At 43.1% G+C, this 21371-nt stretch overlaps 1 protein-coding gene across 1 annotated transcript; it reads left to right on the top strand.

Annotated features, from left to right (window-relative positions):
- Nucleotides 1-1297: 1297 nt before the first annotated feature.
- LOC127542405 (structural maintenance of chromosomes protein 6-like) lies at nt 1298-9742 on the top strand. The gene is made up of 2 exons (XM_051967963.1): nt 1298-6825; nt 7581-9742. Exon 1 carries the CDS (start codon nt 2554-2556, stop codon nt 5836-5838), a length of 3285 nt encoding a protein of 1094 aa, XP_051823923.1. The 5' UTR covers nt 1298-2553; the 3' UTR covers nt 5839-6825; nt 7581-9742.
- Nucleotides 9743-21371: the final 11629 nt, after the last annotated feature.

The raw sequence follows: 21371 nt of genomic DNA, 5'->3' as shown, positions 1-21371 counted from the left end.
ACCTTTGTCTGAGGGGCATAGTACAGAAATATCTGAAACTAAACCAGACCCATAACCAAGGCACTAAAAACATGTCATTCATACAAAGAAATGTAAACAATCCACCAACAAGTTCCTCTACTGGAACTGTTGCTATAAAGTGCACAAGGATGGCATGGCTGTTGAGACCAGAGCTTAGAGACTGTGCAAAGAAAACAGGAGTCACATCTTCAGTATATTTTGATGAGCTCACGGAACACTAAGGCTTCTAATACATTAATGTTAGAATGACTCCAAATTTCCAAGTGATCTAACTGTAAGGTGTTCTGAGTATTATTTTTGCATTCTACATTTTGCTAACAAAGCAACATAAAATTTGCTATAAAGCCTTTAAATAAAAGGTCTTTCTTATACATCTTTCTTTCCCTTACAGTTCACAAATGCTCATCCTATTATCATGTAATATTAATGAATATTCAAAATAACGAGGTATTCTGTCTCATATCTTTGCTGATAATCCACTCAGGTCAGGAAAAAGGATCCTTATTTATTTAGTAAACTTACTTGTGAGTCTTTGAGGAAATCACAGTCCATGCCCTGTATAAAACATTCTGACTTTATTTAAAATTTCACAGAATGGCAATTTTAAAATTGAACATTTGGACAAGTAAATTATTACAATTTCCAAGGCTTCTACAGTTTAAGAGATTATTACCTCTGAATTCTAATGGAGCCAGGAGACAAGTAGCTCTGTTTCTAGAGCACCAAAGTGGACAGTGAAAGATGTAAGGACTGAAGACATATGGATATAACTTTGCCATTATCATATTAATTTTTCTGAGTCATTTCAAAAGCAATGGGATATTACAAATAAGTAGTAATTGCTTTAAAGATTCCAGTCATTTGTAGACAGACTGGCAGAGAGAGACAGGGACAGACCCAGAGACTGGCAGACTGAGGAAGGACTGGAGGGGCTTAGCAGACTGCAGAGGGTCTGGACATGGAGATCTGGAATGATCAGGGAGCCCCTGGGAGTTGACAAGGGGGAGGAGAAGGGAGAGAGCAGCTGGGGCCCCAGGGACAGACGGATAGACAGAGGGCCACTCGATGCACCATTTCCTCGGGGCCTCCTGGATACCTTTTGGTCCCCTCGAAGCCACACGGGGTGGGCGGGGGGGGGGGGGGGAAGGAGGATGCGGGGAGCAAGACATAAAAAATGGTAGCGGAGGTTGGGCCAAAGCAGAGAGTCCGCCGCGCAGGCGCACATCGGTGCTACGCTCAGCCCCACCACCTTTTTCTTTGTCTCGGTCGGTCGGTCTTTCTCCAGCCCCTCGCCCCCTTCTCTCCTTTCTTCCCCACCCTGGTGCTACGCAGGCGCAGAAGGATAGCGGCTGCAGATCTGCGGCAAACAGGCAGTATCGCAGTGGAGAAGTTTTGCGCAGGCGTACCCCGGTACTCAGACTCCCTCCTCTTCCCCTCCACCTCCCGCCCAGCCTTTGCTCAGGCGCTGAAGGAGCTTGGCTGCGGATCTATTGCGGCAGATTGAAGGTGCGGTCGGGCAATGAAGAATCTGCGCAGACTCACACCAGCGCTCCCTCCCAATCCATTTCTACCAGGCTACACGCAGACGCAGAAGGCAAGTTACTGCGGCCGACTGAAAGCGAGGATGTAGCGGGGAAACTGATACGCAGGCGCAGTCCAGCAATCTCGCCCCTCTTCCTTCGCCCCAGGCCCTGCGCAGGCGCAGGAAGGGACCTGTGTTGGCTTTGCTGTCAGAGATTGGGGCTGGCCTCAATTCTGCTGGTGGTCTGGGGCTGAGTGCTGAGGGTATTCATCCACCGGAGAAGGTGTGGGAGGCAGGGCCCCGGGTTCTCGTGGTCTTGACTGGGAAAGGGTCTGCTAGGAGGCGAAGGGGGGGAGGGGGGGGACAGAGTTCCCGTTAACCATTGCCGCCGCCGCCGCTTCTGCGATCTTGGCGTTCGCGGCCCCCCTTCCCCCTTCCCCATCCCCCTCCACCCCCGTTGTCGCCGTCACCTCTGCTGGACCTTAGCGTTCGCCCCCATCCCCCTTCGGTGCTTGCCGCCTCTGCAGGGGTTTGGAGTTTGCGACCCCACCCCCTTCGGTGCCCGCCGCCTCCGTCGCGGCTTGGCGGTCGCTATCCTCCCCCCATCCCTCGTTGCCGCCGCCAGTCCCCGCCGCCGACTCTATCGGGGTTTGGCGTTAGCGGCTCCCTCCCTTCCCCCGTTGCCGCCGCCTGCGCCGCGGCTTGGCTTTCGGGGTCCCCAGTTGCGCCGCCGCTCGTGCCGGACTTTGTCGTTCTCGGACTCAACGCAGCTGCGCCTCCCTGAGCCGCCGCCGGGCTCTGAGGTAGGTCCGAACTTGGCCGTGCCGGACTAGAAAAGCCAAGCGAGGGTGGTCGGTGGGCGTGAAGGGGAAAGAGATGGCTTGGAGAGTCTGAGTGGACTCAGTAGGGCCGAAAAGAGGGGGCGGGAGAGAGTAGTGGCGCTTTGGGCAACCTTGGGGAGGAGAAGGAAAGAGAAGTGACTCGGGGAAGGCTCCTGTGTCGGGGACGAAATGTCTAAGAGAAAAGAGGACGATTTCCCCTCAACTTCAGATATGAAAAGGGCCAGACCGGGGCCATCGTCGGGGCCCGCGCCGGGGCCCGCGCCAGGGCCAGGGTCAGGGGGAGAGGGGACCTCAGGAGAGGAGCCAGAGCGGGCTCCCCCCCAGAATCCGTCCCTTGGAAGTTCTACTTCTCATTCGGTCTCTGGGGAATTTGGAGTCATTGAAAGTATTCAGCTTGAAAACTTTATGGGCTATACCATGCTTGGACCTGTGAAATTTGGATCTAATGTCAATTTTATGGTCGGAAACAGTGGCAAGAATGCGTTGTTGTCTGCTCTTGTGGTTGGTCTTGGTGGAAAATCGTTAGGCTCGTCTTTGAAAGAGTTTATAAATGAGGGAGAGGATTCAGCCAACATATTGATCACATTAAGGAACAGAGGGGACTATGCTTTTAAAGCCGATCTTTACGGGGACTCCATAACTGTGCACCAGCACATCAGTGTGGATGGGAGTGCGAGTTATGAGCTAAAAAGCCATTCAGGAAGCGTGGTTTCTTCTAAGAAAGAGGATCTTATTGCCATTCTTGAACGTTTTAAGATACAGGTAGATAATCCGGTGTCTATTTTGCGGGAAGAGTTGAGCAGGCTGTTAATGGATACCAGAAATGATGGTGACAGATATAAATTGTTTATGAAAGCCACTGAGCTTGAACAGATGAGGGAAGACTACTCACAAATTATGGAGAGAAAAGCCCGAAACCAGCATCAGATAGAACAAGGGGAAGAGCAGCTTGAGGAGCTCAAACGGCAGGGCATAGAAATAGAAGAGCATTTTCAGAATATGGTTACCTTGAGGAAAAAATTGGAGGACTTGAAAAACGAAATGGCTTGGGCACTAGTGAATAAAACTGAGAGAGAAATCGATAACATAATTGGTTGCATAAATATTGGCGATCAGCGTACTATCATACTGAATCAGGAATTGGAGGCTTCAAAGATCAAATTTAGTGAAGCAGAAAAGAAGTACAGAATCATTCATGAGAACATGCATAAGTTAACTGAAGACGCTGCTGAATTAGAGCCCCAGTGCATTCAAGCTAATGAGGATGCCATAAGAACAGACAGGGCCTATTGTCAAGCAGAGGCTTTCTATAATTATTCCGAAAATGAATTTAACAAACTAGACAAAGTCTCAGAGCAGCTTCATAACCAAATCGATGAAATGAAAAAGAATTTAGAACTAGCAGAATTGGAAAAACAGAACAAAATCTCCATGTTGAAGGAGAAGATTAGGCACTTTAAGGATCAGGAAGATACACTTGTTGAAGAAATAAAACATCTTCATCAAGCCATAGAGAAAGATGATAAAGAGCATTCTCAAATCAGAGAACAAGAATCCTATATACAACAAATACTGAATGATGAACAAAGACAGCTAGACCAGTTGAGAGACTGTAAATCTGAACCACTAAAACGATTTGGACCCCAGATTCCAGCCCTTCTTGAGGCTATAGAAGATGCCCATAGACAAGGGCTTTTTACTTACAAACCTATAGGCCCACTGGGAGCCTGTATCCGTGTTCGGGACCCTGAATTTGCTTTGGCTATTGAGTCCTGCTTAAAGGGCCTCCTTCTTGCCTTTTTCTGTGACAACCACAATGATGAACAAATCCTGCAGGGGCTGATGAAAAAGTTTTATCCATCAGGCTCTTCACGACCACAGATAATCATTTCAGCATTTAATTGCGAGGTTTATGATGTAACAAATAGAATGGCTTATCACCCAGAATTTCCAACAGTTCTCGCTGCTTTAGAAATAGACAGTGCAGTGGTGGTGAATACTTTGATTGACATGAAGGGCGTAGAGTCAATACTGCTTATTAAAAGCAAAGCTTTGGCTTGCACTGTGATGCAGGCTCAGAGACCCCCCAAGAACTGCATCAAAGTTTTAACTGCTGATGGTGACCATGTATTTCAACGCCACTATTATTCATGTGAAGAATTGAGACCACTTTACTTGGGTGATATAGAAATGGAAATAAGTAATTTGGAGAAAGCTGTGGAAAATAAAATAGAACAGTTGTCAGCATTTCAGGAACATGTGTGTTCACTTGAAAAGGATGTCAGAAAGAATAGAGAAACTATTGATAGTCATTATCAAGATTTAAAAGAGATAAAGATTAAAGTAATAAGTTTCACTTCAGAAATAAAAGATCTTGAGGATGAAGAACAACACCAGTCGATTGATATCTCAATTCTGGAGGAAGAAGCTCAAGAAATTAAAGAAGAAATGAAAGAGGTTGAAGAGAAGATGAAAATTCGAAGGGAAGAGATGGAGAAATTAAGGCAACCAAAAATAGATGCTGAACAGAGACATGAAGAGCTGAAGTTGAAATATAATCACATGTCAGAAATACTAGAATCTGTCAGAGGAGAACGAAACAGGGCTGCTTTAGAATTGGACACCCAACACCAATCCATGGTGCATTATGAAAATAGGCTCAAACAACACCTAGATTCCCTCCAAATGAAAAAAGAAGAGCTGGCCATGAAAGAAAGAGACCTGGAGAGGGAGACTGCTCAGGCCAAATATATTTGCCCAGAGCGTAAAGAAGTTACACACACTGCTGCTGCTCTTGACAGAGAAATTAATCTCTTAAGACAGAGGATTCAATCTGAAAACTACACTCACAGGAGCCGAGAAGATATAATGAGACAGTACCAAGAAGCAAAAGAAAGATATCTGGACCTAGATAATAAAGTGAAGAATTTGAAAAAGCTGATTAAAACCATGGAGGACATATCAAAACAGAGATATGAAGCATACCAGAAACGCAGAAGGAATCTTTCTATACAAGGTAAATTGTACTTTGACAGCTTACTATCTCAGTGGTCCTTCCACGGGGAGATTCACTTTGATCACACCAATGAGACGCTTTCTGTTATGTTCAATCGTGGAGATTCTGCTTTCAATGACTTGCGAACCTCAGCAGGAGAACGACATTACTTTTCAAACTTCTTGCTCATTGTCACTCTGTGGTCCATCACAGAATCTCCCTTCAGATGCCTGGACACATTTGATATCTGCCTGGACAGTGACCATAGAAAAATTGCCATGGACATGATCCTGAGGATAGCTCATTCCCAGGAACACCTGCAGTTCATCTTGATCACTCCACAATATATGAATTCTATTCTCCCGAATTCGCTAATTGAAATACTCCACATTCCAGATCCTGAAAGAGATGGGGCAACCCAGTCTTCCAAAGCAGTCAGTGCAGAAGAAGAAGATTAAAATTTTAATTTAATGTGATTGTGCTGTCTGCTCATTGTGGTGTTTTATATTTTTTTTCTCAAAGTGTCTGCAGTGTAGTGTGAAAAATCTCCCTACTTTCAAGAAATAATGTTTAATAATTATAAGTATTTTAGAGAGGCAGTCAAAGATGATGGAGTAACAAGAAGAAATACAGCATAACTCCTCCACCAGGACTCCTCCACAAAGATCTAGAAAATCCACCAAACCAAATTCTGACCAGGAAATCCAAGAAAAAGTCACCAGCACTGGGCAGCTGAAGAAGAAAGAGATCTATGGACATTGGGGATGGGGACTTTCCAGGAGCATTTACAGCACCCAGGGACTGAAAGAAACTTGAGACTGGGCACCTGGGCAGGAAGCACCAGGTGAAATGAGAATAAGTTTGTTGCCCGTGACATAACTGACTCCATTTTTTATTGATATAATGTTTTGTGTTGAAGTGGTTTGGTGTTTGTTTTTCATAACTTGTTTTTTCAATATTAAATAAGTTTATGTGTAGTATAGGTTGTTAAACAATGTTTGTGTTTATAAACAACTGATAAAACATATGGGATGCCCATATATGACAACCCACCAATGGGGAAATTTTATAAGCAACCTCACCATTAACTTATGTCATAAGGTATCAATGAAATCAATTGATAAACAAATTACTTCACCAGCCACCAAACTTGGGTCAAACCAGCTAAAAGTCCGTAGTTAGACCTATGAGAACCCACTGGAGGCCCCAAGTCTTCAGCCTGCTCTTGAGTTGAGACTGAGCCTGGCTCCTGAGAGCCAACTTGAGACTCAGACACCCACATCTTGTTTGCTTGAAAACATTGCTAATTGACTGACAGGGATTTGCAGACTTGCCAGCCAACCACCACATCCGGAGACAGACAACTTCCAGCTGGGCTGTGAGAAGGAACTTTTTCATTGAATACCAGTTCGAGACATACTAAGTGGCAAGCCCTAAAAAATCAAGTAAGTGGTGTGTTTGTCTTTTGCCTAGAAAGTAATATAAACCAGGTGTTATATTATGGCCCCGTGGACCCCATATGGCCTTCCTTTCTCCTCCTCCCTGGTTCCCCTCCTCTCCATTGTTTTCTATTAAATTTTTAGGGATCATTTGAACTTAGAGGGAATATCTTTCTCAGCCAGAGGACTAGATTTTGTTCTCAGTACATGAGTAATCACAGCTTCCCCTCTTGAAGGTCTAACATTGTTAATTGTTTATTATGACCAGCCAGTAATTAGAGCAGTCACAGATCCCATTTCTCAGTCCATATTTGATTGTATGTAGGCTAAGACCTAGATTATTATGTGGAACTTCCACTTATCTTCCCTTCCACAGGCTGCAGGAAAGATGGAAAGACACTTAAGATTAAAGTCAAAAGATACAAAGGCTACTGACTAGAAAGCAGTTATTAGAAAAGCAGGGAGCTAATTGAATAGCAGGCCAAGGAAAATTTGTCTTGAATTGATGGCTGACTTTAAAATTATTGTTCTACTCCCCACTGAGTTGAAAAAGAAGCAACAGATTCTCACAGAAAGAACTAGAATGTAATGGAGTCAACTCCCCCTCAGACCAGCAGCTAGTTCTAGTAGACACCACTGGGGTGGGGAAGTAGAATACAGTCTGGGTCACAGATGGGCCTGTGAAAAGGTTTCAGATCTCTTGAAGAGAAATTACATACATAGATCTGCTAATTTTTTTCTTTTTTTTTTCTTTTTAACAGCTGTGTATGTGCTGTGATTTCATCATTGGTGCCTTCGTGACTCTACTGCTGCTCATCCTTGCATATCTCATCACATACCCTATCCTGTGTATCACCTCAGAGAACCTTCTTGCAGCCCTTTGCAACTAAGAATGACTTTACCTTCTGGTTGGTTGTTCAGTATCCAGCTGTTACTGTAAATCACAGATGTGAAAGCAGGATACAAAAATACAAACATTGCCAATATGAGAGTGGGATCTGCTACCTACTTAGACACCCCATTGGAAGTAAAGGGGTTACAACCTTTTGATTTGCCAGAGACACAAGAAAACCTCACCCTGATTGCTTATGCATCACTGAGAGGTTATACAGGCAATCATAGACTTTAGCCATGCCTGGCCTGGAAAACAAATAATGATGGACATGATAGTGATCACCAGACAGAAAATCACAGGGCATTGGCTTGAAATGAGAAGAAATTAAGAGGCCTTGTAACATGTTCTCATATAGCAATTCCTGATTTGATCTTCAGAGGACTTGCCATGAGAAAACATACGACAAATGGAAAGACCTATTGTCACTGTATTAAGAACATATCTTAAAATGTGTTAATGCTAAATGTAATACTGATACTTGTGTGTCCCATATGTTCTAACTCTAAGTGATATAAACATTGAGTGTTTGGAATTGCTATTTGTTTTATATTAGTAGTAATTACAATATTATTTCTAGACCATCCTAGATGGCTGCTGGGATAGCCAGCAGCCAGAGGTTGGAATGTAGTGAGAATACTTGTTATCTTGATATAATTAACTCCATTTTTTATTAGGCTGCCATTTTGTGAAGATGTGTTCTTATGTTTCTTTTTTGTAGCTTCTCTTTCAATATTAAGATAAACATATTGTGGTACAAGTTGGTAACAACATGTGTGTGTTCATAAACAACTGATAAATATATGTGACCCCCATTTAGGACAGAACATCAATGGAAAAATTTGGTAAACAACCTCACCATTAGCTTGTGTCATCAGATATCAATCTGTAGAAAAGGGAAGAATTCATGACCAGACCAGAGATAGAGTAGATCATGGGAGGTAAAGTGCATAGTTAAATGCATTTACATTAAGTTAAAGACTGATGTAGCCAAAATTAGAAGGAAAGCAGGAAACTGGGAAAATATTTCACAGCAAATTTCTCTGATAAATTTTCATTTCTTAAATATATAAAAAATGAAGTGAAATCTGTAAAAAATAAAAGCCATTCCCTAATTGATAAAATTGTCAAAGGTTATAAACAAGGAATTTTTAGGGAAAAAATCAGTGCTATCAATAATTATGAAAAAATGCTCTACATCCTTAATAATTGGAGAAATGCAAATTAAAACAAATCTGAGGCACTCTCACACCCATCACAGTGACTAGTATAATAGAAAGTGGAAATGACATGCTAAAGGGGAATGTGAGAAAATAAGGACACTAGTGCACTGTTGATAGTTATAAATGGCCCGGCCATTCTATAAAATGTTTTGGAATTGTGCCCATATGGCTATAAAATTATGCATAGCCTTTGATCTAGCAATGCCACTACTAGGTCTATACCCCAAGAGATCAAAGAAAAAGTCAAAAGACCAATAATTATGTGCCAAAATAGAGCAGTTGTCGTGGCAAAAAAATTTGAAATATCGAGCTGTCCATCAATTGGGGAATGGCAGAACAAATTATATACGATTGTGATGAAATGCTATTGTACTGTAAGGAATGATGAAGGGGATTGTTTCTGAAAAACTTTTATGTCCTGATGCAAAGCGAAGTGACATCGGAGGAGAACATTGTTCACAAGAACATTGTAATAATAACCCAATGTGAAAGACTTAGCTACTCTTATCAAGACAACGACCCAAGACAATTCCAAAGGACTCGCGATGAAAAATGTAATCCACTTCCAGAGAACCGATAAACTGAGTGCAGATTGAAACATATTTTTTCACTATTTTTTCTCTTTTCTTCAACATGACTAATGTGGAGCTATGTTTTTTGCATGACTTCATATGTATAATGAGGCAACTCGATGGGTGGGGGAGGGGGTGGAGGGAGAAAGAGTTGGGGACTGAAGAAAAAAAATTTAGGAAAAATAGTAATGTTTGCATGCTGTTAGTGAATAAAGTTTAATTGTTAGCATCAAAAAGTGTAAGTCTAATTTGTGTTTGTCACACTGGTTAGCTTATGTAATGGTAAATTAGTTGTACTCTTGCACTGTGCATTACACTGGGGCAGAAAGAGATCCCAGGGGATTCCTGAACTAGTCCAAGGTGCAGGGATAGGTACCATCCAGCAGCTCTGTCATTTACTGTTCTGTTCTAGGTCCAACAACAGATACATCTGTACATTGGGGTGATGGAAATGATTGGTCACTAGCAGGCTACTTAGCTTGAGCATGGATCAAGTTCAGGAACAAACAGTAATGCTTTGGTTCCCATGCCGGAGCAGATCAGGGACTCAGTTCTAGCCTCCATTCTAGGGTGGAAGCCTGTAGTAGAATAAGCAGGGTGGGAGTCCCAGACCAAAGAGGAGCTAATAGTTAAGTGGCTGTGAACCTGCAGAGCCTCCTGTCCTAATAGCAACTAGCAGCATTCTCCTGAAACTCAACCAAGGACAACCAGTCATCCCCAAGATGGGTCAGGCATTTCCAGCACTCAGACCAGAAAATAAATAAGTGAGCACACTTTGCCCTGAATCACATCCTTTTAGAAGCACTGAAAGCTTGCAGGTACCCTGGGGATGCAAATGATACCTGTTGTTCCCTGAAGCCCTGCAAACTTTTAATGCTCCTTAAAAGATGCTGTTTAGTCAAGATGGAAGGGGCTATCTTTTCCTTTTTTACTTCAGCTGAAGCATAATAGACTCCTCCATACCCTCATTTTGATTGTGTATAGCTCACTTTATCAGATGTATTCCCCATAAACATCATATTATTACATTTTGGTTTCTAAGCCATTCTACTGTCCTTTTTGAGGGGTGGGGGTGGGATAGGTCATCCCATTCACACTCTCAGTTATGATTGCATTGAGCATCTGTCACAAATCTGCTCCTCTTCCCTCTTTCCTGCCTGGCTCCAGGAATTGAAGCAGTTTCCAGAAATGGCAGTATTAATATAAACCATCTTGCAGCAGGTGCCACTTGGGGGGTAATGTGGAGCAGGGGGATGAGTTGGGTGGGATGGCAGGTTGGGGGAGGGCTGGAAAGCTGGTAGCCATCTCAGTGGTTAAAATCAAAAAGATCTTACCCTGCAGGAACTCAAATTCAAAATATAACAACCTCTAAACTTTTCACCTTGAGTACTTTTAATTCAGGAGCTACAAAAGCCTCTTTTTATTTCCTATTGCAATCTCTTTTTTCTAAATAGTATATCTCTTGTTTGGAAGTCCAAAGCCCCATAGATCAGCTCACTGAGTACACCTACCAGTAGTGCCCAGCACTTTGTGGAAATAAAATAATCTTTCCCTAGAAATGAAACTAGTTCCAAGAGGCAGAAGGATAGAGAATGGCTAATGAGTACGTGGTGACTTTGAAAAAGCTATCAATGAACATAGGCACAGGCTTAGGAATCTGAAAAATGGGAAAATATGATACTTAGGGATGTTCTTTGCAGGATCTACCCACAATCAGTCCCTGGATATTTTATTCATTTACATGATTTAAAAAAAATTATTTTTATTATTACTGTTGGATTTTCCATCACATTCATTTTTAAATATATTCCTCCTACTTGCCCTATCCAATAAGCAATCCCTTGTAACAGAGATTTTGAAAAAGAGAGGAAAAAATACAATTCAGTTCAGTTTATAGTTTTTAACTATCTAATGTACTTATTCCATAATATTAGATATTAAGAGTTGAGTTTATCTTCATATTAGATCATAAATGCCAAGTGGTTAAGGACTATATTTCACCCTGTTCCTAGGCTGGTTCTACAAATGATAAGTGCTCAATCAACATTTATTGAGGCCCATCCTCAATGCCACATTCTAAAAAATAATTTGGAATTCTATAAAAATGACTAAATTTCACACCTGGACACATAGCTGAGCAAAGACTTCAAAAACAGGTCTATATACAAAGTGTTCCATGTCTTAGTGTAGTTTCAAGCTCTTAAAGCTTGACTATTTAAATATAGTTGACTATTTGTAGTTTATGAGAAAATATTTATTGCCATACTTTGAAATAAAATAAACAAGCCAGAAATAAAATAAAGTCCTATGGATTTAGCAATAAATGAGTTCATTCATCCATTTTAAGGAACCTTATTAACAGTGTGCTCGAGACACAGTGCTGAGCACTTTACGATATTTCATTGCAGCCCGACAACAAATCTGTGAAGTAGGTGCTATTATAATTACCATTTTACAGTTGAGACAACTGAGGATTAAGTGACTTGTCCTGCATCTCATCTAGCTACTCTCTGAGACCCTATTTGAGTTCAGGCCTTCCTGATTCCAGTCTTAGAGCTCCATCTGCTACACCACATTGAGGTAGCTGACTATAAAAAGATATTAGTGTCTTAGAAAAAAATAATCAACATGAGTTCAGAGAGATTTGGAAACACTTCTGATATCGAATACAGTTTAAAAATAAGCAAAATCAGCAACATGCTATGATATACACGCTGATTACAACACCAAAAAGGAAAAGGAGAAAGTAGACCCTAAATGTAGTATAATTGTAATAGTTAAGATTGGCCCTAGGGAGGAGTTGAAAAAATGTACTTTCACTTCATTGTAGAAGTAAGGCACTATGAGTGTAGAGCATGGCATTTACATTTACTGTCATAGACAGCCAATGGATTGGTTTTGCTTTTTTTCCTCTCTTTTTCCGTCTTTGTACCCAAGCACAGATGTTGGATAGAAGGTGAGGAAGGAGTCTTTCATAATGAATGTGATGTGAAAACAAATGAAATCTTCAAAAATGGCATTTGGAAAAATGAATGTTCATTGAATGAAACATTTTTTTTTCTACTGGAAATATTTTGTCTCAGTTATAAGATAGCCAGCACTGGACCCTGCATTCAAATTCAACCTCAGGCACTTATTAGCTATGTGATCCTGGACAAGTAATTTAACCTGTATTTGTCCCAATTTCCTTATCTGTACAGTGAGAATAATAATATCTCCTATGACAACAGGGTTGTTTTAAGGCTCACATGAAATAAGAATTGTAAAGTGCTTAGCCTGGCATATAGTTATTGCTATGTAAATGCTAGTTAGCATTATTATTATAAGGATCTTTTTTTTTAAGATGGAAAACAACTTTATTTTTTGTATTATAGCTTTTTATTGATATAACATATGCATGGGTAATTTTTCAACATTGACCCTTGCAAAACCTTCTGTTCCAACTTTTCCCCTCCTTCCCCCCACCCCTTCCCCCAGGTGGCAGGTAGTCCCGTATATGTTAAACATGTTAAAGTATATGTTAAATGCAGTATATGTATACATATTTATACAGTTATCTTGCTCCACAAGAAAAATTGAATTAAGAAAGAAGGTAAAAATAACCTGGGAAGAAAAACAAAAATGCAAGCAAACAAAAACAGAAAGAGTGGAAATGCTATGTTGTGGTCCACACTCATTTCCCAGTGTTCTTTCACTGGGTGTAGCCGGTTCTGTTCATTACTGATCCATTGGAACTGATTTGGATCCTCTCATTGTTGAAGAGAGCCATGGCCATTAGAATTGATCCTCATATAGTATTGTTGAAGTGTATAATGATAAGTGCTCAATCAACATTTATAGAGGCCCATCCTCAATTCCACATTCTAAAAAATAATTTGGAATTTTATAAAAATGACTAAATTTTACAGCTGGACACATAGCTATGCAAAGACTTCAAAAACAGGTCTATATACAAAGTGTTCCATGTCTTAGTGTAGTTTCAAGCTCTTAAAGCTTGACTATTTAAATATAGTTGACTATTTGTAGTGTATGAGAAAATATTTATTGCCATACTTTGAAACAAAATAAACAAGCCAGAAATAAAATAAAGTCCTATGGATTTAACAATAAATGAGTTCATTCATCCATTTTAAGGAATCTTATTAACAGTGTGCTGATGCTCCTGGTTCTGCTCATTTCACTTAGCATCAGTTCATGTAAATCTCTCCAGGCCTCTCTGTATTCATCCTGCTGGTCATTTCTTACAGAACAATAATATATAAGGATCGTTTTTTAAAAGGCCTTCATTTTAACTTCTGTTTGGGATCTTAGTGACATCCATAAGGCTCATCTTTGCAGGTTGGGGAAGAAGCACTTTCTTTCAAGGTGACAAAATCTGAAAGACCTGTCCAGAGTGGGAAAGGAAAGGGCAGATGAACTCTGATCAAGGGTTATTTTGTTCTTCTTTTCCCACCCTGATTCCCAGAGCACCCCTCTGCAGACCAAGCAGGACTCTGTACAACTGAATGTTCCCACCTCAGAAGTATTAGTCATCTGCATCTCCTTTCTCATGATTGGAAAACCCTGCTGCCACTTAGCTCACCTCCACCAAACAATCCTTGACCCCTGCCTCTCCAGAACTTAGCTCCTTTGGTCATGGCTTTGCCATCACTACTCCATTGGGCAGGTCTAAGACACACCTTTTCCTTCACTAGATTGTGAATTCTCTGAGGACAGAAAACAGGGAATGGCCTTACCTAGACTAACACCTCTAAACTCCAGGAAAAAGTTCAAGTGGGGTTCTGAATGGGTTCTTATTTCACAAATGTTAGAAATCCATTCAACAAAGGCATGGTATTACCCTGCCAAGGGTGCATGCTAAAATGGTCCAAAGTTGGGAGAGGAGACTCGATCTGCTCTTCCCTTAACCTCACAGTTCTAACTGAAGACTCCCAGAATCCTCGTTTCACCCCCGCTCTATAGGGAACTTGCCCACCTGCTTCTGGGGAGCACCTTCTCAGAGAACTTTCTCCTAGACCTGCCTCCTGAACCACAGGTGCCCACCCCCACCTCCCACTGTCCATTGGAATCTTTTTTTGAGATAGGCAGCTCTAGGTGCTTGAATTTGATTTTTCAATTCAACAACAATAGATAAAGCACCTTCTCTGTACTAGACATTGTCCTCAGGGTGGGAAAATGAAAACAGAAAGTAGTTTTGTGCTCTAGGAATTCCAATTCCCCATAAAGGATTCATCTCTAGCCTTACTCCCCAAACTAGTGTAAGGTAGGAGCAAAAATTCTCTTCCTACTTTTTAATGCAATCCCTCCTTCTTGAAGGGGATTCTCTGGTTTGGGGGTTCCCAGTCCCATGAACCATCAGCTCAAGGATTTTACAATCAAGAATCTCCAGCACTTTGTAGTTATAAAGTCATTTTTCACAAACATTAAATGAGATGTCATGAGGCTGAAGGGTGAAAATGGGCTCCTGTGGTCCTGAGATTTGCAGAATGTGTGACTGGGCATATAGACATAGTACCCCTGCTCAGGCTGGTTAATTGGTGAGAAGGGAAAATATGAGACACAAGGATACTCTCAGTGGGATATATCTAGTCCTCAGATTTTTTTATACCTTTATTTTTTAAATGTTACATTGTTTTTATGGTTCCTATTGGCTTTTTCATCACATTCATTTCTGAATATATTATTTCCACTTCCCCTACCCAACAAGTCATCCCTGGTAACAAGGATTTTCCAAAAGAAAAATAAAGAACACAGATCAATTCATTTTTGTTCTAGGTTTATAACTCTCTAGTGTACTCATATGGGGGTATTTCATCTGTGACAATGCTCTCCTCCTACTAGATTTTGAGTGCTTTGAAGTCTAAGGCTGTCTTCTCTACACTTTATACTTCCCCTAGGGCTTACAAATGGTAACAGGCTCAGTCAAAGTATACTAAGGTCGAGTCATTCTGAAAAGCAATGAAACCCAAATCTCTGGGGCATGCCCTTTGCCCAGTGATGAAACTGTTGGGCATATACCTTTAGTAGATCAGAAAGTGGCCCACCTACAGGATGTCCTAAAGAACTTAGTGCAACTACAAGTTATTGAAGCTTTAACAGTTTCATGTTGGCATATTTAATTGATATAATAAGGCCTCTGTACCCTGATCTTTGTGGAGGATGGGCCACCTGGCCTGGGGAAATTCCTAAAAATGATCTCCATCCTCTTACCTGATTCCCACAGTAATCTCCCACTTCCCAATTGATCTGGGAATCACTTTAGTCTGGGAAACACTCATCATCCTTTATTGATTTGGAAATTAGCCTCTAATCACTCCCTAGCCCCAAACAATAAAAGGCTAATAAAAACAAGATTCTGTACCCAAATCTTTGCTAATTCCTAGTCAGGAAGCAGCCCACTGAGCAAATAGTTTCCCAGTGAATAACCCCCCCCCCTCTTTGCCAAAAAACCTTGTTTGGAGATCAAGACTTCGAATTCTTTTGCAAAAACCTGCGACACTGGCCTGGGGACCCCATTGCTGTTAGGATATTTCTCACCCCTCAACATTTAGTGGCCCGTATGGGGACCTCCGAAATTTTACATCCTCCTGGCTGAGGCAAGCTTTCTCTTGCCTCTTGTCTCTGTTCTATAGCAAAGAACAAGTCAAACACCTGGGAAGATCTGGGGTGTCGGGAGCTCTATGCTCAGCAGACTTCCTTGATGCCTGGATTGGAATTCCTGCGTCTTTTAGCAGAAGTATCCTTAACCGGGGGACTTCTGTCACCCGTCTCCTTCTCTAGAGATGCTTGAGAGGATGGGGTGCTACAGAATCTGTAAAATCTAAAACTTGTCGCAAAAATTGATTCTCCCTTAGGCTGTCTCTTAAAAACCGAGACAAATTTGGCCTGAAAGATCTCAAAACTAAAAAACTTAAGACAGCACTGCAGAAGGCTGCTAAAATTTGCTGGAGGGGAATCAAAATTAGATACTAACCTTTTAAATAACCCCCTCCTTTCCACTCCTCAAGGGACACAGAGTCCCTCCTCTGCACCCTCATGCGGTCCTTATCAGAAGGCCCATGAATCCCTTTCAGAACCACCTCCTTATCAAAGACAGGACCTCATGTCTGACAATATTTCTTCAACTCTGTCCCCCTCACCTCCTGAAATAGATCCTAAGACTTCCCTACCCCGACTCCTCAATCCCTCTGATATGAGGAGTGGGAGCTCTCTTCCTCCTCCTCAGGATCCCGATTCAGCCACCCCTGCTAACTAACCTCTGCCCCCTGAGAGAAGCAGCAGACTCTCAGGGAGACACACTCAGGGTACAGGTGCCTTTTTCAATGTCAAATCTCTCCCAGATTAAGGAAAAACTTGGTCATTACTCTGAGGACCCCACCAAGTTTATAGATGGGTTGAAGGCCAATACCTTCTAATTTGATCTTTCCTGGGGAGATGTTAATATTAACCAATCTGCCCAAGATACATGGAAGAAGCTGAAGAAGCCAGCCTTGGGCCCCCAAACTTCTCTGACTCAGCTGTTAGAAAGAACTTTTGGAGTCTTTAATAATAGGGACCAAACTGCCCCAGAGGAGGAAGACTGCAGAGTTAAAATGAGAAATGGAGAACAGTCCCAATGTTTGGCTGCTTCCATATCCAAGAACCATAGGAATTCATGCTTCAGGTGTAATGGACAGGACCATTAGGCTCAAAACTGTAAATCCCCTGGCCCTTTCCCCAAGTACAACCAGGAGGGGCACTGGAAGAGAGACTGCTCAGAGGGGACAAGCTGCCCCCCCCCCCAATGTTCTGTTCTCCAGCAGGATTTGGGAATTTGGTCAAGCTCCCACTCACTCCACCACAACAGCTGAACCCCAGGTATCCTCGGATGTGGCTGGTAAGACCATTGAATTTCTTTTTGCTATGGCGGCCTCTCTTTCTATCTGGATTCAACACTCTGGTCCCATTCTACCCATCCCCTATGGGATAATGGGAATTGAAGGGAAACTTAAGAACTGTTTTGAGACTTTTCCTCTGCCGTACCAGTTTGGTGACCTGTTATTCAAACACTGATTTCTTATTTTCTCCTGTCCTGCTCCCTTATTGGGGCATGATTTAGTGGTGAAATCGGGGACCCAATTTTCCCTTCTCAGACCTTCAGATGATTTTTTTGTGCTTCTTTTAAAGCTCTCCCATATTCCCTCTGGAATCTGGGAGAAAATAGATTTCTCTGTCTGGGACCAAGGAATCCCTGGGCGCGCCACTCATGCCACTCTAGCTTTAGTCAGGCTGCGGGACCCCAGTGTATTCCCCCATAAACGCCAATAAGCAATAAAGGCAGGAGCTGGGGAGGAACAACAACCCCTGATTGAGAGATTTCTTAAGCACAAATTTTAGTGCTGGCTGAAGATTTAAGGGGTTTGGAGCTGCTTCACAGCAGTGTCCTCCAGGAGGTGGATGATATTTTAATCTGCAGCCCCACCTGAGAGGCCTCCCTACATGCAGCCATAAAAACTTAATTTTCTGGCCTCTACGGGCCCCAGAGTCTCCTTTTCCAAAGCCCACATTGCCTGCCAGTCTGTCCAATATCTGGGCCATAGTCTCAGCCCCATTCTGGGCCCTGACAACCTTCCCCTTGACTAGGGTCCCAGTCAGGCAAAGCTTTTAAGACCTGAAAGTCAAACCCACCCTGGCCCTATGTTATTTAGAAAAGCCTTTCTCCCTGTATATGGATGAAAGGCAAGACCAGGCCCTGTGGGTCTTAACTCAAGCCCTGGGACCTGACCCCAGGTTGTGTTCTTCTCAAAGAAACTGGACTCAGTTTCTCTAGGATGGCTCTTGTGCCTTAGAGCAGTGGCTGCTGTGAAGCCTTAAAACTCACCCCGAGGCAGCCATTGGAGGTTTTTACTCCCCACCAGGTTCAGAGCATTTTAGAAGCCAAAGGGCCTCAGTGGCTCCCTGCAGGGAGGTCACTAGATATCAGGCTTTCCTGCTAGACACCCCGACCTGACTCTCTGGGTGTGTTCCACTCTTAACCCTGCCACCCTGCTCCCAGACAACATCAGTCGGGAGACATCGTTCATAATTGGGAGGAAGCTTTAGAGTCTGTCTACTGCAGTTGACCTGACTTGAGGGACATTCCTCTTGACAACCCAGATGGTGAATGGTTGACAGATGGGTTGAGTTTTCTTGAAAATGGGGAAAGAAAGGCGGGCTATGCATAGTGACCTTCAATGGCACCCTGGAAGTGGAGCCACTGCCCTCTGGGACTTTTGCCCAGAAAACTGAACTTATTGCCCTTGACCAGAGTTTTGGAACAGGGAAGGGAATGAGAGGGAGCATCTATACTGACTCCAAAATATGCTTTTCATGGGGCTATATGGAAAGAAAGGGGACTTTTGACAGCAAAGAATTCTCCCATTAAATATGCAGGGGAAATCCTACAGCTGTTGCAAGCTGTCCACAGACCCAGAGAGGTCTCAGTCGGATTTTGTAAAGGACACCAGCAGGGAGATTCACAGCTGCTGCCCTTTAATCCCCCAGATCTCTGATTCTAACACCCCTTCCTATAGTTCACAGGGAAAAAAACCCTTGCAGAAGAGAGAGGGTACAGCCTTTCTCCTTCTGGCTGCTTTCAAACACCCTCAAGCCAACTCTTCATCCCAGAGGCAAGTCAGCAGAAACTTATTTTTAGTCTTCACCAAACTACCCACCAGCCCCTGGGGAAACACATTTTCCCTGGTCACAAGCGGGGAGAAACAGTCAGACGGGTTTGCCAGGCCTGCCCAGTTTGTGCCCAAGTAAATCCTGAAAGAGCTGTTACCTCCCCCTCTCCTGAAGCCTGTTCAGAGAAGGGCCGCATCCCCAGGGGGAGATTGGCAAATAGACTTTATATATATATATATATATATATATACCCCCTTGCAGAGGTTCCAAGCTGCTTCTGGTCTTTGGTGACACCTTTGCTAACTGGGCAGAAGCTTTTCCCTGCAGGACTGAGAAGGCTCAGGAGGCACCAAAGTGCCCGCTAAAAGAGACCATATCTCGCCTGAGCCTGCCTAGCTCCTTACAAAGCGACAATGGCCCAGCCTTCACTTCTCAGGTGACCCAAAATGTGGCCAAAGTGCTTACAATCACCACCTCCACTCTGCCTCGCGTCCTCAGGCTTCTGGGAAGGTGGAGAAAATGAACCACACCCTCAAGGGAGTCCTCACTAAACTGTGCTTAGAGACTAGAGAGGACTGGGTGAAGAACCTCCCATTAGGGCTTCTCAGAGTCCACATTGCACCTCGGGAGAATATCAGGCTTAACCCTTTGAACTTCTGCATGGGAGGCCCTTCCTAACCACCGACATTCTTGTAGGTCCAGAACCACATCGGGTCACTCAGTTTGCCCCACAGCTCGGTGCAGTCCAGAAAGCCCTTCCTGAACACGCAAACGAGCATCTCCCTAAACCTGCAGGTGCTCGTACTCAGGTGGCCTCCCCTGTCAATCCAGGCGACATGGTGTACTTGAAGCCTTGGAAGCCTCAAGGTGCTGACCCTCTGGGTATAAAGTGGAAAGGCCCATACAAGGTCATTCTGATTGCTCCAATGTCAGTCACACTGGAAGGGTCCCCCAGCTGGACTCATATTTCTAGGATAAAAAATGCTGCTTCTGTTATTTCGGATATTTCAGAATATTCTTGTGAACCCACAGAGGACCTGAAGCTACTCTTCCGCAGGACCCCTGAAAACACTCTGGAGAAAGAAGGGTAAAATTGCCTGTGTCCTTCTTTCTCTCACTATAATCTCCTTCCTTCCTTTTTCCCACTCCAAGGATGAGAACTTTGCTCCTAGCATTTTCTCTTCTACTTTCTTGACGTGATTCTGTGACCCCTGCCAGTAGTTAACTCCTTAGCCTTTCAGCTAGGGAGCTCCGTGGGCAGTGGGGGCCTTCAGGATCGTTGGGTGGGCCCACAGACCGGACCTGATGCATTGTTTGCAAAAGCCCCATTCCCAAATGTCTCCATCCCGACCCTGAATGGCCCCCCCCCCACTTTTAACCTGCTTGTGAGATTCGTTTCCGCCAGGTTCCAAGCTACGAACTTCCAAGCTACTTGTCCAGTCTGAAGATCATGGGACAACTGACTTGGACACTCAACATTCCCTAGATTTGCTGCTGCCACCTTCAGATCTCCGACTTCCCCTCCTGGCCTGAACCCCCATTGAGCATAGGGACAGCTCTATGGTCCTTGTCAAGCCTGAAGCAGCTCCAGAGGATGAGACCTCTGTCCCTTTGCCCAAATGAATTTGGGGGTGACTGCTTGAGGGGGAAAAATGATGTCAATAAGGACTCTGTCCCCTGATCTTTGTGGAGGGTGGGCCACCTGGCCTGGGGAAATTCCTAAAAATGATCCCCATTCTCCTACCTGGTTCCCATGGGAGTGCTCCCATTTCCCAATTGATCTGAGAATCACTTTGGTCTGGGAAACAACCATCACCCTTTATTCATTTGGAAATTAGCCTCTAATTGTTGCTTAGCCCCAAACCATAGAAGGCTAATAAAAAACAAGACTCTGTACCCAAACCTTTGTTAATTCCTAATCAAGAAGCAGTCCACTGAGGAAATAGTTTCTCAATGAATAAATCTTTTTTTTTTTTTTTTTTTTTTTTTGCCAAAAAACCTTACTTGGATAGGGATCAGGACTTCGAATTCTTTTGCAAAAACCTGCAACACTGACCTGGGGACCCCATAGCTATTAGGGTGTCTCTCATCCCTCATTTCTTACCCCTCAACATAATGATATGTATTCCTAGCAATACTTTGGGTGGCAAAGAACTGGAAACAAAGAGCGTGGGGTTGATTGTAAAATGGATGAATTAATCGTGGACAGTAAAGGAAGGG

The sequence above is a fragment of the Antechinus flavipes genome, chromosome X (genome assembly GCF_016432865.1).
Source record: "Antechinus flavipes isolate AdamAnt ecotype Samford, QLD, Australia chromosome X, AdamAnt_v2, whole genome shotgun sequence".
In the NCBI taxonomy this organism is placed as follows: domain Eukaryota; kingdom Metazoa; phylum Chordata; class Mammalia; order Dasyuromorphia; family Dasyuridae; genus Antechinus; species Antechinus flavipes.
This window is presented reverse-complemented; position numbering and strand designations above follow the sequence as displayed.

What these genes read in the sequence shown, in the direction of transcription:
- LOC127542405 (XM_051967963.1), top strand. Translation starts at nt 2,554, where the DNA reads ATGTCTAAGAGAAAAGAGGACGATTTCCCCTCAACTTCAGATATGAAA.